This window comes from Pteropus vampyrus, unplaced genomic scaffold (genome assembly GCF_000151845.1).
Source record: "Pteropus vampyrus isolate Shadow unplaced genomic scaffold, Pvam_2.0 Scaffold349, whole genome shotgun sequence".
Taxonomy (NCBI): Eukaryota; Metazoa; Chordata; class Mammalia; order Chiroptera; family Pteropodidae; genus Pteropus; species Pteropus vampyrus.
In genome coordinates, this window is record NW_011889130.1 from 2126662 (window position 1) to 2144784 (window position 18123).

At 36.8% G+C, this 18123-nt stretch overlaps 1 protein-coding gene across 4 annotated transcripts in view; it reads left to right on the forward strand.

Annotated features, from left to right (window-relative positions):
- IARS (isoleucyl-tRNA synthetase) overlaps positions 1-18123 on the forward strand; it is a 94026-nt gene that overhangs the window by 16012 nt on the left and 59891 nt on the right. For all 4 annotated transcript variants that reach the window (XM_011378966.2, XM_023522560.1, XM_023522559.1 and 1 more), the window contains 6 exons: positions 7308-7455; positions 10318-10405; positions 10704-10764; positions 14088-14183; positions 16897-17019; positions 17525-17616. In XM_011378966.2, the coding sequence (XP_011377268.1) occupies positions 7308-7455; positions 10318-10405; positions 10704-10764; positions 14088-14183; positions 16897-17019; positions 17525-17616 (608 nt within the window). The remainder of the gene's footprint in view (positions 1-7307; positions 7456-10317; positions 10406-10703; positions 10765-14087; positions 14184-16896; positions 17020-17524; positions 17617-18123) is intronic.

Here is an 18123-nt window from a genome sequence, read left to right on the forward strand (position 1 = left end):
ATTCTAACAGGTGTGAGATGGTATCTTGTTGCAGTTTTGATTCGCAGTTCCCTAATAGCTAGCAATATTGAGCATCTTTTCATATGTTCATTGGCCATTTGTATGTCTTCTTAGGAGAAGTGTCTGTTCAAGTCTTCTGCCCATTTGTGGATCGTTTGTTTTTCCATTGTTATTCAGTTGCATGACTTCTTTGTATATTTTGGATATTAGGCCCTTATCAGAGGCATCGCTTGCAAATATATTTTCCCATTCAGATTGTTGTCTCTTTACCTTGTTAACGATTTTTTTTGCTGAGCAAAAGCTCTTTAGTTTGATGTAATCCTATTCATTTATTTTACTTTTTACTTCCCTTGCTTTTGAAGTCAAATTTATTAAAATCCTCTTTAAGTCCAAGGTCCTTGAGTTTCGTTCCTGTTTTCTTCTATGCATTTTACTATGTCTTATATTCAGGTCCTTAATCCATTTTGAGTTAATGCATTTTAAGTCTAGTTTCATTCTTTTGCAGGTGGCTTTCCAGTCTTTCCAGCACCATTTATTGAAGAGGCTTTCTTTTCTTGAATTGTATGTTTTTCGCTTTTTTGTCAAAAAAATTACTCATCCATTTAAACATAGGTTTACTTCTGGACTCCCGATTCTGTTCCACTGGTCCGTGTGTCTGTTTTGCTGCCAATACCATGCTCTTTTCATTAGAGTCACTTTGTGGTATATTTTGAAATTGGGCACAGTGATGCCTATAGCCTCGTTCTTTTTTCACAAGATGGCTTTGGCAATTCGGGGTATTTTGTGCTTCCATACAAATCTGATGATTTTTTGTTCTATTTCTTTAAAAAAATGCTGATGAGCTTTTGATGAGTTTGCATTAAATCTGTATAATGCTTTAGGTAATAAGATTACTTTAATGATGTTTGATTCTTCCAATCCAAGAAAATGGAATATCTTTCCATTTCTTTGTATCTTCTTCGATTTCTTAATAGGGTTTTATAGTTTTCAATATATAGGTCCTTCACATGATTCATTAGATTTATTCCTAGGTATTTTATTCTTTTTGTTGCAATTGCTAAAGGAATTATTTTTTTCACTTCTTTTTCTGACACTTCATTATTAGAGTATAGGAACACTATGGATTATTGAACATCGATTTTATATTGAGAAACTTTACTGTATTTCTTTATTGTTTTTAGGAGTGTTCCTGTGGAGTCTTTAGGGTTTTCTATATAGAGAATCATGTCATCCACAAATAATGGCACTTTGACTTCTGCATTTCCTATTTGGATGTCTTTTATATCTTTCTCTTGTCTGATTGCACTCTCTAGGACATCCAATGTTATACTGAATGTCAGTGGCAATAGTGGACAGCCTTGTCTTGCTCCTGATCATAGAGGAAAGATTTTTAGTTTTTTACCATTAAGTATAATGTTGGCTGAGGGTTCATCATGTATGGCCTTTATTATGTTAAGGTATTTTCCTTCTATACTGATTTTGTTAAGTGTTTTGATCATAAATGGATGCTGTAACTTGTCAAAGGCTTTTTTTGCATCTATTGATATGATCATGATTCTTATTTTTTAATTTGTTTATGTGGTGTATCACATTAATTGATTTGCGTGTGTTGAACCATCCCTATGCCGCTGGGATGAAGCCCACTTGATCATGGTGTATAATCTGTTTAATATGTTGCTGTATTTAGATCGCTATTATCATGTTTAGGATTTTTGCGTCTGTGTTCATGAGAGATACTGGTCTGTAGTTTTCTTTTTTTGTGTTATCTTTACCAGGTTTTGGTGTTCGGGTAATATTCGCCTCATAAAATGAGTAAGGAAATAGTGCCTCCTCTTCTATTTTTTAGAAGAGTTTGAGGACAATAGATATTAAATCTCTGAATGTTTGGTAAAATTCACCAGTGAAGCCATCTGGTCCTGGACTTTTACTTTTTGGTAGGTTTTTGATGATTGTTTCAATTTCCATACTGCCGACCAGTCTATTTATATGTTCCAGTTCTTCTTGAGTCAGTCTAGGAAGTTCAGTCTAGGAAGGTCCATTCAGTCTAACTATTGGTCTGTTTTCTCTAGGTTATTATATTTGTTATATCCTTTTTCATAGTATTCTTATATGACCCTTTGTATTTCTGTGGTGTCTCCCTTAATTTCTCTTTCATCCCTGATTTTGTTATTTGTTTCCTTTCTCTGGAGGTTGGGGGCTGCAGCTCAGCCTGGCATTCTGCACTTGGGGCTGGTAATAATCAACTGTTGTTTCTCTGCCGTTCCCAGTTCTCTGTTTTCTGCCCTGGTCCCTGGGCACTGCCGCCCACTGCGTGGAGCTCACCATTCTCCCAGGCAGGGCTGTTCGTGGAATTTGCCGCATTTCTCCTCTCCCCTCCTCCTGTAGGGAGCTCCGGAGGATGCAAGAGGCAGCTTCTTTACTCATCCCAGTCCACCACCCGACACCTGGAGTTCTGACCTGTGGTAGCTATTATGCACAGATCACTTGCTCAGACGTGTTGGTGTGCAGTTTGGGTGTTTTTTTCTAAGTTTTAGATGTCGAGCTTATTATTTCAAGGGGAGAGATCCTGGGAGGTCTCTCATTCCGCCATGTTTCTGTCGTCAAGATTCTTCATCTCAATATATGTAACTATAAGTTTACTTTTAACTGCCATAAGTGTTTCATTTAACAAATAGATTACAATTTATTTATTCATTTTTGATAGACATTTGAGTCGTTGGTAGGGGGCATAGCTTCTTTTTTTAAAAATGGTAACAACCAATGTTCCTATGGACATTTTTAATATAAATTCTTGTGTAGTAATGGTGGCATTTACTTTGGTGACCAAATTTTTGAATGTTAGAACCCCATAATAGCTGTGAGCTCCTAGAATTTTCAAAGGTTATACTCTTCCATAAGTAAACAAATTACTTCCCCTTATTGGAAAGACAAGGTGTACAGAAGTAAATCGAGTTAAAAGAGAAAGTGCTTCCATCTGTTTCAAAAGATAAACCAAGCTTGTGGTATATAAAAATATTTATTTATTATATTGTCTAAATTTCTTGTTTTTAGAGATCTGGTTGATTCAATTATTTATGAAGTTCATGCTCATTGCGGAAAATTGGAAGCCATCAGAAGATATAAAGAAGGGAAAAAAATTGTAATCCCAGTATTCAAAGGAAATCATTATAATGTTTTACTTAGGTTTCCCTTTAGAGGTTTTGTTTCATTTTGTTTTCGTTTTTGGGGAAGGAGGTTTATATGTTCATTACTGTACTTACTACAATTAATGTTTTATATCTTAATACCTATTGCCTGGTTAATGATAAGACAACATTTTTCTGCTTCTCCATTTACTTGCTCTACTCTGCATAAAGTGAATACATCTGTGAAGCCAACACCCAGATAAAATAAAGAACGTTATCATCCTGTCAAAAGCTTTCCCTTCTCATGGTCCCTTAAGTTTAGCTATTCAACTCCTCACCCTCACTTCCAACAGCATTGATTTGTTTGCTGATTCTAAATTATACATAAATGGAATCATTCAGTGTGTCCTTTTTTGAGCCTGGCTTTTCTTGCTCAAGATTATGTTTGTGAAAGTCATCCATGTTGTATGTTTGTAGATCACCATTTTAATTACTGTCTGGTATTTAATTTATTCTACTATTGGTGGGCATTTGGGTAATTCACAGTTTGTGGTTCTTATCAATAGTGCTGAAACCGGAGAGCAACTGAGTTTGGGCCTTGTGCTGCCTGTGCCGCTTAGCCAATAGACTAACACAGGAGTTGGGATATTTAGAATAAGCGTTTATTGTCAGGGTGATCTGAGAAGGCAGCAGGTTAACACCTTCAAAAACTGCCTTGCCTTCTCAGTTGGGTTTAGGGTATTTAAGGGAAAGTCTGGGCATTATTCCAGGGGCTACATGATCATTCTGGGTTGGAAGTGGGTCTGTTGTGATTTACGGAGTCTTTCCTCTGGCAACGTGGTCCTCTGGTGGCGTTAGTAACGCAGGAACAAAGATGGGAGTAGTCTGGAAAGAATAGTAGCCAGAAGGGTTGTGATCAGTAAGCATAAGAGCATTAATCATAAGTTTCAGGGCAACTTTCAATGGCAGGGGACATTCCTCTGGGTCCGCTCTGGGTCAGAGCACTGGGGAAAATCTATTGTTAAGCTGTAGGGCAAGGAAAAGTGAAGCCGAGGACACTGTGAGGCCTCTGTACTACAGAGATCCCGTCCGGGCCCTTCTTCAGTGCTTTTGTGAACATTCTAGAACTTGGTTTGGGGGAGCATTTAATATACATATTTCTGTTGGATATATACCCAGGAGTGGAATTGTCGAGTCAGGGGTTATAACTTACAATTAGTTCCAATTTCAGAGCTGGCAAACTCCGTAAAATGTTAGATAGTAAATTTTTTAGGCTTTGTGAACCAGATGGTCTTCTTTCAACTCTGTTAAAACTATCCTCAACTTTTGGGGTATATGAAAACAGGTGACAGCCAGATTTAACTTGTGGGCTGTGTCTTGCTGCCCCCACTCTAATAGATACAAGCATAGAGTGTTCCAAAGTGGTTATGCTGACTTATACTCCCACTAGACTAGCAGCGGCAGTCCCCAACCTTTTTGGCACCAGAGACTAGTGCTTCTATGAGAAGCTAAAGCCTGATAATCAGAGGTGGAGCTGAGGCAGTGATGCTAGTACTGGGGAGCAGCTGCAAATACAGATGAGGTTTCACTCACTTCCAGCCAACTCTCTTCTTTCTGTGCAGCCCAGTTCCTTACAGGCTGTGAACTAATACCGGTCTGCTGTGCAGAGGTTAGGGGCCCCTGCATTAGACAGTTCTGATTACTTTCCATCCCACCAACACTTAGCATTTTGTTTTTTCTCTTTTACCATTCTATAATTGTGTATTGGTTGCCACTAAGCTTTGCTTTGTTTTTTTCTTTTTTTCTTTAATGAACCGAATTAATATTGTAACCAAGTCCAAGGTTCCAACAGCCAGTGAGTCAAGTGACATGGTGTTGAAGCAAGGAAAGCTACTTTATTCAGAAAGCCAGCAAGCTGAGAAGATGGCGGACTAGTGTCCTAAAAAAATATCTTAAAGTACAGAATTCATCCTTCTTTTATGTCAAGGGAAGGGGGGAAAGGAGGAGCAAGCGGTGATTGACAACTATAGACAGCAGTTCTAGGATGTTTGTGAAACTTCTTTGTTCTTAGTAGGTTGACTAGTTGGTATGAGGCAGGTCAAATCTTTGGTAAGCAATCATTATTTTTGTACATACTTTCCTTATCTCCCTGGGAGAGGCAATTTCTGGTAAAGAGGCTATAAAACTCAAGTGGCAAGCAGAATTCCTCTAATGATTAGCATGTCTATATGCAAGACTAAGCACAAGCTATTAACCTGAAGGCCATGGAAGCAAAGCCTTGAACAAGATGGAGTCAGAGAAGCTGAAATTAGCATTTCACTCTGTTACAATTTGGGCATATTACAATTTTTCAAGTATATGATATTTCAAAATGACTCATTTTTAGATTTTGGAATAAAGAATAGCTATTTTCCAAAATAGTTATTTTGTTGATCTACCTCTTTATGAACTTATTATAAAATAGATTATTGTAATAGTGAAACTGTTACTGGAGCAAAAGGGTCCCCCTGTTTGCTTGCATCTAAGTTAGTGAGATATGTACAAGTTTTGCAGCAAAGAAATTAAGCATTTATATTAGAGAGCTGCGAGTCCTGGAGACACAAGCAAGCTGTGGCTCGCAAAGAACTGACTCTGCGGGTGCCTCAAGGAAATAGATTACATAGGGGAAAAATTGAAACTAAGGTAGGTGGGGTTGTGGGTAATTGATTATCATGCCCATCATGGTTCTAGAATCAGCTATGGTGTCATCCCATCTGGTCCCATGGTCTGTGGGTCTGTTCCTTCTAGATGGTCTGGATCTAAAACATACCTAAAGCCAAGATGTTATCCTTAGTTTAACCGAAACTTATGGTTTCATGATCCATTGACTTGAAGCTTCATTCTTAAAAGATTTGCAACTGGCTGAAACCTTATGTCCTAAGGCTCAATGATTAAGGGAGGAGGCATAAAAAGGTGGAAGTGTAAGGGTGGAAAAGGCAAGCGAGTCACAATGCCATTATAGCAGGCTAAGCCTGCTTGAATCAGAGAAAAGACTATCTTAAAGAAATGAAATCTACATGTGGTTACAAAACCTCCATTATATATCCCTTTTGATACAATTAAAATGTTTTGTTTGTGACTACAGTCATGCTTCTCTTAAGGATCTTTTAGGCAAACTTGTCCTTGTGTGAACATTGCAGTGCGCTTACATAAACCTACTACTACCTAGGTTGTATGGTATAGCCTATTGTTCTGTACAAGAAGAAAAATAATTTCCCTCTACCCTTCTGGATTCTTGGTTGAGACATCCCTGTAATAAAAGACAGATTAACAGTAGAAAAACAAAATTAAGTTAATAACACGTATACCTCCTATATACATGGGAGAGACCCAGGAAAATGAGTAAGCTGCCAAAACAGCTGAAGCCATCACCTTACATACCATCTTCAGCTGAAGACAAAAGATGTTGGGGTGATAGGGATCAGTTATGGGAGGTTACCAGGAAAAGCACAATAAACAAAAGTAAGGTTGCTGCGTAGATTTACATAGTGGTCTTCTTCATCGATAGAAGTTTCTAGAGATAGTCTTTCTCTGCCTGGTGGTACAGGGAGGGGAGACACCCTTACAAATGGAAATTTTCCTTACAAATGGAAATGCCTTTTACAAAGGATAATTTCTACTTGGTTTCAGAGCTTCTCCCATATCTGCTGTTTCTTAAAAATCAGCCTAAAATAATCACATTTGGGGATGACAAATGCTGTTCTCTTATAGTTCCTCTGCTACACACCTATACAGCATATATTGAATACTGTATTGAATACTGTTGGCAGTTGTAACAATGCTAAGTACTTGGGTAAAGTATTGCCTTACAACCTTAGGAAGGCTGTGACATCACTAGCCAATAGGAATTTTTCAGTTCCATTATAATCTTATGGGATCACCATCATACCTGCAGTCCATTGACCAAAACATTGTTATGTAGTGCATAATTGTACTGAGGTAATTGTTAAAATTTTAAAATATTAAAAAATACTTGGAATTTCTTGCTTTATATTTTATTTTTATAAATAGAGCAAATGGTGTTTTAAAAGCTCGGTTTATTCTGAAAGTCAATTTATTTTTATTCTTTAGGATTAGTTCCTTTTTCTTCTATGTCTGTTTTTGTGGATTTTGTAAAAGAATACTTTATCTCATTTATTTCAGGATGTTCAAGATCCTTCAATATTTGTAACTTTCCCTTTGGAAGAAGATGAAAATATATCTTTAGTTGCTTGGACAACTACTCCCTGGACTTTGCCTAGTAACCTTGCCCTGTGTGTTAATCCAGATATGCAGTATGTGAAGATTAAAGGTAAGTGTGAGCCTGGTTACTTATGACTGATATGGATAAGGTAATTTTGACATTTTTTGGGAAAGGATGAAATTGATATTTCTTTTTTGGAGTACAAATAGAATTTTTTGAAAAAGCATTAGACTTAATCAGAAAAATAACCTCAAAGTTTTGTTTTGTTTTGTTTTCATTTCTAACCTGTTAAAGAATAAAATTTAGCCAAGTAAATTTGAAGGTCTGATTGGCTTTATTAAGTGGGCAGCATTCTGTCTAACAACTAGAAGGGTGCTCCTACGAGTTGTCCAAAGTGGAAGGTTTTTCTAGGAAAAAGGGTGGAGCAAGGGAGCTATTAGAGAAAGAAAAAAAAAAGGATTATTTTTAGACCAGGACATTTTTCAGGGGGTAGGAGGTGAATAGCAAGAGTTTTTTATCATGTATGTTGACTCTTCTTTCTATGGGGGTGGAAGAGATGGAGAGAGCCCATATGACAGATTACCTCCTTGGTGTTGACCAGAACATTCCAGACTAGTTGATAAAGAATGTTTCTGAGAGAGATGGAAACAGCAATTAGGTCAGGTAATAAATTTACGTTTGTTATCATAGACTTTTAGCATAAGTGATGCCATTTTTGGCCTGTGGTTTTCTCTTTAACAGATTGAAAATGTAATACACAAAAATTAAAATAGTACACAGATATAAAAAGTAAGAATTCTTTATAATTTTTAGATTTTAATACACTTTTGCACATCATGTCCCTATTATAGATGAAGAACCAGAGATTTAGAGAGGTGGCATCTTGTCGGTATTAAGAATCTCTGATGTCTCTTTTTTCAATACCACCAAGCAGTTTACTTAATTCAGATACTAGAGTTAGCATCAGATCCCACAGGTTAGGGGCTCCATCTTACAAGACCTCTCTCCAGCACCACACCGCCACTTAAGACTCCAGTCACAAGTCCAAGTTGACACCTATACTTCTCACTAACCAACAACCTCCTCCTCAGATTCTCTTGATTTGCTTAAGGGCTCACAGAACTCAGAAACATTGTACTTATTGGCTTACCAGTTAATTATAAAAGGATATTATAAAGGATACACATAAGCAGCCAGATGAAGAAGTTCATAAGGCGAGGTCTGGAAGGGTCTTGGGTACAGGAACTTCTGTCTCCATGGAACAGGGGTGAGCTACATGGCTCTCATTACTTAGGAAGTTCTAAGGGTTTTAGGAGCTCTGCCAGGAACAGAGATTAAGACCAAATATATATTTATTATAAATTCTAATATCACAGAATAGGTACCAGAACTTGACTTTGCCTTTCAAATATTCCCTGGCGGAGAGTTAACCATAGTCTTAATGAGGTGCTTTCTAAAGAGACTTAAATGAAAAAAGAAGATTGATACCTTCAGGTTTTGATAGTTTGTGGAGGAAGAGGGAAGCCAGGGAAATAAAAGAGAAACTCATAGCCAGGAAAAAAATTCTGCCTTACATGACAGTCACTTGGATCCTCAAAAGCTTTTGCTGGCAAGAGATAAATATTGAGAAAGGAATGGTAGAGAATTGGGAGTCAGAAAACAGGTATTTTTATTATTTTTTAACTGTGCCTTGGGAATGGATAGGACCAAGAATTGGTTTCTTACACTATCTGCTGGAAAAGAGCTGTTATACACACAAAACCTCGCTCTGGTGTCTGTAGCTGCTTCTCTGGGCAGTTTCATTTCTGTCTGCATAAGTTCCCTGTGTCACCAATGAGAAATGGCCATTCTGTAGTGAGCCTGACAGCTTTAGAGGCCTTCTGGCTGAGATTTCAATCATGTGGCTCCCCTACCTATATATTCCTTTTGTACTTCCTGGGTTTTATTCAGAAAATGTAGACTCCACTTATAATGAAGTTCTTGGGAGGTCAGAGTTGGTTGTTGGCAGACTTATTTATGGCAGTTTTTCAGTGAATTGCAGAAGCCTTCGCAATGATTCATAGATTCTCATTTTTCTTATAGTGAACTGAATGTATGTCAGAGGCACTAGTAAAATCTTGAGTATGTCATACTTTATAGGTGGGAGTTTAAATTAAATTAGTCTAAGTTTTTGTAAGGCAATTTATTAATATCTATTAAATTTTAAATGTTTATACATTTGTTCCAGCTTTTTTCTTCCTGAGGTAGTAGCCATCAGAAGAATTTCCAGTAAGTGTACAAAGATACATACAAGGATACTCATCCCAATGTTCATAGTAGTAATAATTTGAAAACAACTTAAATGTGTAGGATTAGTTGGTATGTGAAAAATAACTTGTACTTCCGTTAGAATGGAGGACTGTAGAAGTATCTAAAAGAATGAGAAAGATATTTATGTGCTAATATAGTAAAAGATGTTCACAATATATTATGTGAAAATAAATAACTATATTGTTATGTCTCACAATTATTTTTTTTAATTACCCATTCACATAATATGTATGTTACTGTTATTATACATAGAAAACTACCTGGAAGAATAGCCACTCAGATGATAGTGCCTGAGGGTAGATGAGATTACAGGGGACTTTTATTTGTAAACTTTTTTGTTTGTTAATATGACTTTGAAATATTTATATATATTACATTTGCTAGAAGAAAATTAAGATTAATTTACTTAAAATGGATAGAGATGCAATTAACAACAACTGATAGCCTAATAGCCTTTGATTTCTTCTTTTTTTTTGTCAATTTCGTCTAGAAAGCTGTGTGTCCTAGCATTCTTTTCAGTATTTCTCTGTGAGTGCTAGGCACACTGGATGCAGGTGATACCGGAGCACCCAAAGGAAAAAGTATACTGATGCATGTCTAATGTAGAATAAGCCAAAGTCTAAATATTACTGAAGTCCACTTTTTCCATTGCTCTTACAGACATTATCAGAGGAAAATTACTGATTTTAATGGAAGCCCGATTACCAGCCCTCTATAAATTGGAGAGTGACTATGAGATCCTTGAAAGGTAAATATACAAATCATCGATTTGTGAGTGTGTATGTCTTTAGTTTTAAAAAGTAACACACTTTATAACCCAAAAGATATATTACTCAAGTTTAGTTTTAAGTACTAACACCATTTTAAATATGAAGTACTTAAGTACCTGTTTAAGTTTTAAGTACTAGTACATTCAGGTAACATGTTCCAGCACTAATGACTAAGGAACAAATAAACCAGAAGGGAGTGGTGACTTGATGTGGCTGCAGCCTCATTTCCTTGACAATTTAAATCTAATTGTGAGTTTGCCTTTCTCCTTTTTCTAGATTTCCTGGTGCCTGTCTCAAAGGCAAGAAATACAGGCCCCTGTTTGACTATTTTGTGAAGGTGAGCTTAGGCACCTCCACCACAGGCTCTCCACAGACGGTGTACAGTGTTGGATAACTGGAGCAGTGTGATGACAACTGGAGTGGTGTTCACATTATCTTATTATTACATTGTTTCTATGAGTGTGCTCAGTCCAGAAACCTGTTTCAATATTAACAAAATTAAATTCTGTTCAGGTCGCCTTCTTATTCTAACAGTTAAAATCTTATAGGAATTTTTAAAATACTTTTTTCAAATTACTTAAGAAATCACTTACATTTGATGTGGATATTTTTATTGCTTATAGTCTGCATGTCATCCAGGAATATGAGGGTTGGTTTGTTGTGGGTTGTTTTTGTTTTTTTCTTAATAAATTTAGGATAGTGCTCAGAATAAAACTGTAAAAGTAGAGTTAATTTTAAGGAAATTGACAGAGTGGGTGCTTTAAATCTAGGTAACACAACAGAGCTCCTACATTTAGTAACTTAGTTTCCTTAGGAGTCATAAAGCTGTTTTATGTAGTTTTCATAGTCTGATAACAGAATTCTCAGCAATCATTGCAAACCCCACTACCAATGAGAGAACAAAGTCAGCAGGAATTTCCTGTTGATCCTTATTTATAGGTCATAGAGTAAAATGATGAGCAATACCATGAGACTTGGCTTTATATATTATATAAAAATTATATTCAGCTGGGCATAGCATTAGCTGGCAAACCTTACATCATAGCCCAAGATAAAACATTTGCTTACCTCTCTTCTGGTTCAGTTTACAATATCGCTCACATCTGTCTCTTTACATTCATATACCTTAAGTGTTTCCCCATGTTTCTCATCTCCTAATTAGTGGCCCTTTTCCTCCTATCATGTTACTGCTGGTGGTACTGCTGGGTATTCCTATGCTTTGCCTCATCTGGTCCCTCCCTCTGATCCTATAGACAGTTGCCAGCACATTCCTTGCCAGTGTTCTCCATTTGGCATGAGGCAAACCTGCTGCATAGTCACATCCCCTATAATGTTGCTTTAAACATATCTTCAAACTAACTGCCCTTTCTTTTCCTCCCACTCTGTCTTTATTTTCATTAAGTTATCCTTCTGTTTAAAAAATCCTTCACTTTTCTCTAATGTCATATCTGTTCGAGTTCAGTACACTCTTCAAGGCTGAACTCTGATGCCATCTAAAAAACAGCGTTTTCTAAAATGCCTTTTTGGTTTCTCCCTTTGTTAAAATACCATACTGAATTCTTCTCTCGTATATCTTTTATATTTTGTTTTATAACTTATTCATTTTTGTCTTAAAACTTCCACTAGATCAGTGAGCCTTACCCTTTCTGAATTACAGACCCTATTGAGAACCTGAAGAAGTCTCACTCCTCTCAAACAATGCACATGAACACTCTAAATAGGAATTTGGGGTTAAGTCAGAAGTCTGTCTGGAATATGCACTCTGTAGAATTAAGTTGAATAACACCTGTCTATTCAATTAGCTTTCTGAAATGTCTAGGACCTTCCATGACTTTTAGACAGATACTACAAATTCTTTGACTTAGGACAGAGTCATCCACTTTATACCTAAGGTAAACATGTAAAATATTAAATGGGAGCTATGAGAGTAAGTGCTCTCATGGAAAGACAGCACTGCCGCTCTCAGTAGTGACTGCAGACCCAGCTCAGCCTCAGTGGGGCAGGATCCAGAGCTGGATCCCGAGAAGGAGGAATACACTGTGGGGTTCCTTGGTCTACAGTTATAAACAATAAGATACCTGTGGGTTCCCTGTTCCTGATTTTAAGGATACATCTGATTTTAAGGATATACATATTCTTTCTCCATGTTTAAACCATTGAAGAAATACCCTTTGGCACCTGTCATACCACATCAAAAACATTTCTAGGTGTGATTTGGGTTACAGCAATTTAAAATTTATGGTTATTTTTTATGTTTAGTTTTAAGCAAGTGCCAAACAATTAAGGAGCTATGCTGTAGTTGAAAATGATGTATTTGGATACAAAAGACCTTGTTTCAGGTCCTAGCTTTGTCATTGCTGGTTGTGTGATTTGGGCAAACCATTTTATCTTTGTTCTGAGTTTGTTCACCTGTGAAATGCAAATACAACCAGAATATTTTTAGAACATGGAAATGCTAATACCTTTTTCACAGGATTATAGGTTTAATTTTGAAAATCATTTTTACAAAGGCAGAGAGGTAAGAAAGTAAAGGGTCAGTTTGGCTAAAACAAAGGGTACATGAAAACAAATATTTAGAGATAAAAGTGAAAAAAGGAGGTCTGTAGCTTTGTGTTTATGGACCTGACTCTATTGTTGCAAAGGAAATCAAATGAGAACATTCCCCCTTCATGTTAGAGAGGGTGGAGTGCCCAGAAATTAAACTCATGACTCTTGGCTCCCCCATCATGTTTCTTTCAAGGTTTGCCTTTTACAACTGAGTAACTTGAGCTGGACTGGAAGGAGAAAGAGAAGCAAAGCATATGTGGTGATCGAAAATACAGTTGACCCTTGAACAAGGGTTTAAAGTGCGTAGATTCACTTATTCACAGATTTTATTTAACCAACTGTGGATCGAAAGCAGTTTTTCACATTCCCAACGGCAGACTGAAAATACAGTTTTCAGTCTGCAATTGGTGGAATTAAGATTGCTAAGGGCCAGCTGTAGAGTCAAAAGCTATACTCAGATTTCAACTAAGTTGTGGTGGGTGCCCTTAACCCCTTTGTTGTTCAAGGGTCAACTACATACCAGGAAGGGAGTAGTTTAAGGAACATATTTTCTGAGGCCATATAATAAACTGCATGCTGGAAGACAAAGTGGGGTGGGGTCCAGGAGAACTAATAAAAATGCCCGGTTTTGTACTGAGGAAGTTAGAAATTTTTCTCTGCAAATATTTAGATAATTATTCCATTTACAAATGGTGAATCTTTATTCATGGAATAATGTATAGAATTAGCATGTTTGTTTTCAATCTGAATTATTCTGTCATTTTTGTTGCTGAAAATAATTTTGCATGTTATAAGTTTTTCACCTGGAGCTGTTACTGTCTGCTGCCAAGATTCTGGTGCAGATGCAAGATAAAAGGGTCCTCACACTTTCTTTCTGTCTGACTGTGACAGCCAAGATTGAATGAGGAAATATAATGGAGAAACATGGAGTTTTTACAGCTCAGAAATTACCTTGTAAACAGCTGAAGAGTATTTTTTACTCCAAAGAAGAATCTAAAATACAAATTTACAAGAGGGGGAAAAAAGTTTTTCAGGCTCTAAAAACTGTTACAAAATTAATATGATGACATGGTAGTGTTTCATCCTTTAAGCCTGCTAATGTTTCTTTTCCAGTGCAAAGAGAATGGTGCTTTTACTGTGCTTGTTGACAACTATGTGAGAGAGGAAGAAGGCACTGGGGTTGTACACCAAGCTCCTTACTTTGGTGCTGTGAGTAGTATAAATTTATAAGAAGTAAATGTCCGTGGCCACTGTGTGTGTGTATACATGTGTACGCATGTGCGTGCACGTGTGTGTGTCTCACTGCTCTTGCTTAAGCCATGGGGTCAACCTCTTTTCAGGCTCATTGCCCTCAAAGATTGCTTATAAAACTCGTATCTGCAATTTCTTTTCACCCTGAGCTGGTTTCTGAAAATGGTGGGCTAAATTCTATGTGTTACTAGGTGTTTAGTCTTTCTAAAAGGTGTGCAATATTTTCATTCATTCATAATTTATGTACATTACACTTTTGTTCTTTATGATATGTGATTCTATGAGTTTTGGCAATAGCATAGAGTCATGCAGTCACAACCATCAAAATGCAAAAAGGTTCCCTCACTGCAGCAGTGTTGACTATATACTGCATGATCAGAGGGAGAATTTTGACCTCTTCTCAAAGCTGTATGGTATGGTTAATTTTCACTTTTGCCCAGAGCAATTTTTTTTTTAATGTAATATTTTTAATGTAATTTGTATGTGAATAAAATAGAAGAGTATTAAGGGCATTAATGAGTATTAAGAGGATTAAGGGGATGCTTTTAGAGTAAACCAGCAATAACCAGCAGTCCCTGGATGAGTTACTTGGCATGTCTGGATTTCCTTTTCCTCCTCTGTAATGTTATTATTGCCTGCTTGTCTGAAAACCTGCTTGAATTAAGTGGAATCTTCTGTAGAGAGTGTTTAACACAGTGCTTGACACTGTAAGAGTGTACACAGTTGCTGCTGCCAGTGTAATGTCTGCTGAGGACCTAGACTCCTCTCAGCTTGATCATTTTGTCAGTGATAGGGATTGCAAGCTAGTCTTTCCCTTGGTCATTTTGTTTCCATACTTCAGGGATTTTATTATGGAAATCTTTAATACAGAAAAGTAAAGAAAATATTAAAATAATTTCTGTGTTTACATCATCCAACTGCATGAGTTATCAGTAGTTTGGGAATTCCATTTTATCTATCTTGTTCCTTCCCCTTTTCCTGTGCCTTTATTTTGACTGAAGGGATTTGAAGCAAATCCTCGACATCCTATCTTTCATCTGCAAATACTTCCGTGCACATCCCCAATTGCTAAGGACTTTTATTTTTAATATAACCACCATGCCATTGTTAAACCCAATAAAATTAATAATTTCTTAATATTGCCTAATACTTGGTCAATATTCAAATTGTGTGGAAGCAATCTTGATAATACTGTTTACTGAGTTTTAGGAACTAGTCATATTTCAGTTATTCATAACAGTTTTAGAGTCAGCTGATATGGTTGCTCTGCTGATAACTAAATAATAAAAAGATAACTTCATGATTTTTTGAAATGTGAGTAATTTGTCATTTACTATAGTAATACCTTATATATCTGTCCTGAATGCCCTGCAGGTTAATGTTATAGATCAGATCTTTAAACTGCAACTTTTAACACCATTTGGTAGAGATTTTCTAAAAGACCTCCTATGTGCCATCTTTGCCAGGCGATACGCTATGTGATCTATCTACAGAGTCTATACTTCTGCATGACGTGTTGCACATCAACAGTCATTCTGGCTCCATTCAGGAATGCTTCTCTTAGCTAGTTGAAGTGGGTAGAGCTGTTTGTTCTCCACTAAATAATTCAAATCGCTCAGCTTCGGAGCTTTTCCTGTCTGTCACACAGATGCTTTTTGGGTCTTCCTTAATGGCCAGGCTGTCACTCCCCTTGCTGTTAGCACACCCACGTGTTGTATCACACCAGGCAGCCCTTCAGCACAGTGAGAGTTAAACACAGGCCCAGGTGGAAGCATATTTGCTTTGTATCTTGTCTTGGAGTCAAACCAGAATGTGATTTCAATATTTAGCATAAGACGATCCCTTTCATTTTTGATTTGGACAGCATGGCACAGTGGTGAAGACTGTGGACTCCAGAGACAGGTTGTTTGGTTTTGAATGTGAGTGTTGCCACTTTCCAGCTGAGTTATTTCTACGTGCTGCCATTTCCTCATCTGTAAAATGGGAATAGTTGCTGAGTTTTGCAGGGGGAACACATCGTTAAAATCTAGTGTACCAGTTAGCCTTCCTTGCAGCATCATTGTGAAGTTTGACCACTGTCTGACATAGCATTTTATATATTTACTCTAATTATTGTTAACACTACTCAAAATATCTTCCTGAAGTACTGTGATGTAATCTAGGCAAGCTTTGCTACCTAGAGCCAGGTCACTTCTTTATAAAGTGAATACTACAGATTTAGATCAGTATTGGCATCTTTCAGGTGCTTCTTGACAGGATGCAAATCCATATGCACATCAGGTCATGCCTTATACCTTTATGTGGTTCTGCTTTGTGTATACATGTATGTGCATACACACTGCTATTATAAATCAAATTTGATTTTGTTTTAATATATTCATGTGTGTCATTTCCCTTAATGGATACTCTGATACATATAAAGGTCTGTGAAATAATGGCTGGGAAGACTGGGCTAGATGATCTAATACCCTGTCTACCTGTAAGACTCTGCTGTTCTTTGAATGGTCTTTGAATTAACTTCAATTGAGAGAATAATTACAGCTGACTACATTTATTCATCAGAATACTGAAAAATTCTCCTGTAAATCTACCACCTCATACTCCTCTCTTACCGCACCCTCATTTAAACTGTTTTATTCTTTCTTCCCCCGCTCCTTCTCTTTTTTCCCAGGATGATTATCGGGTCTGTATGGATTGCAACATCATTCAGAAAGACTCTGTCTCTGTTTGCCCTGTGGATGCTTCAGGCCGTTTTACAGCAGAAGTGACAGATTTCATGGGACAATATGTGAAGGTCCGTGACTGTATGACATAGAAAGGTGTCATTTTCATCATACTTTTTTCATTAATCAGTTTTTATGAAATAGCTTCCACATCTGGGATTTTTTTTTCCAGGAATTTATTTTTGTTTTGTGTCAGCACATAAAATCAGGAAAGATAGATATTATCAGCTATATTCTGAGGGTCTAGTATCTTCAAGGGAAACCTGCTGGAGTTTCAAGCATAGGAATTAGAAAAACTAGGCTCTTATTTGTGACTCATGAAGCAACTTTGTGATCTTGGGATAATCATTGCTGATAGAAAACTTCACTTTTGAATGATACGGAATATATTTAACAAGTATTCAAGTTATACAGTGGCTAAAATATGGACCAAGTATTTTTATAGTACATTTGTTATTTGTGCTTTTACTCATAGTAAAGGTATCCAAATATCATATTTTAGTAATATACTTAATTATATTGTGTTACCAAGTATTGTAGGGTATTTTAATGGCTAGATTTTAATTTTTTTAACAGGACGCTGACAAAAATATCATCAGGACCCTAAAGGAACAAGGCCGACTTCTCATTGCCAGCACCGTCACTCACAGCTACCCTTTCTGCTGGAGGTGAGAAGAAGTAAAGACTGTGTTGTAGCTAGAGCTTTAGATTTGTAAATACTCTTAATATATACGCCTGTTCCATTAATTTATGGTTCCCATCTCATTCGTATTCCTTAGAGTTAGTGTTTGGAAACTGCCTTCTTGTTTCAAGGAGAATTTTCTAAGTGCATTACAGTTATTTCTTTCCTCAGAAGTTGTGCGAGAAATATAGGTATAGACTGTAAATAAAAAACCCATTTCAATCTCCTGCTATACAGAGAACAACCCAGTTTTTCTCTACTGTTTTTTGTCTACTACTCATATAAAACACTTCATTTATGACACTTTTGGTCACCAAAATTATAGAGGTTTTTCTCCACACCAAACAATTCTCTGCCACACCTGTTGAATGTCCTGCAATTCAATTCAGTTCTAAACTGTCTACCCAGAGATAGCACCAGACCCCACAGATTAAAGGCTCAATTCCTCCACCCCACACACACACACACACTCTCTCTCTCTCTCTCTCTCTCT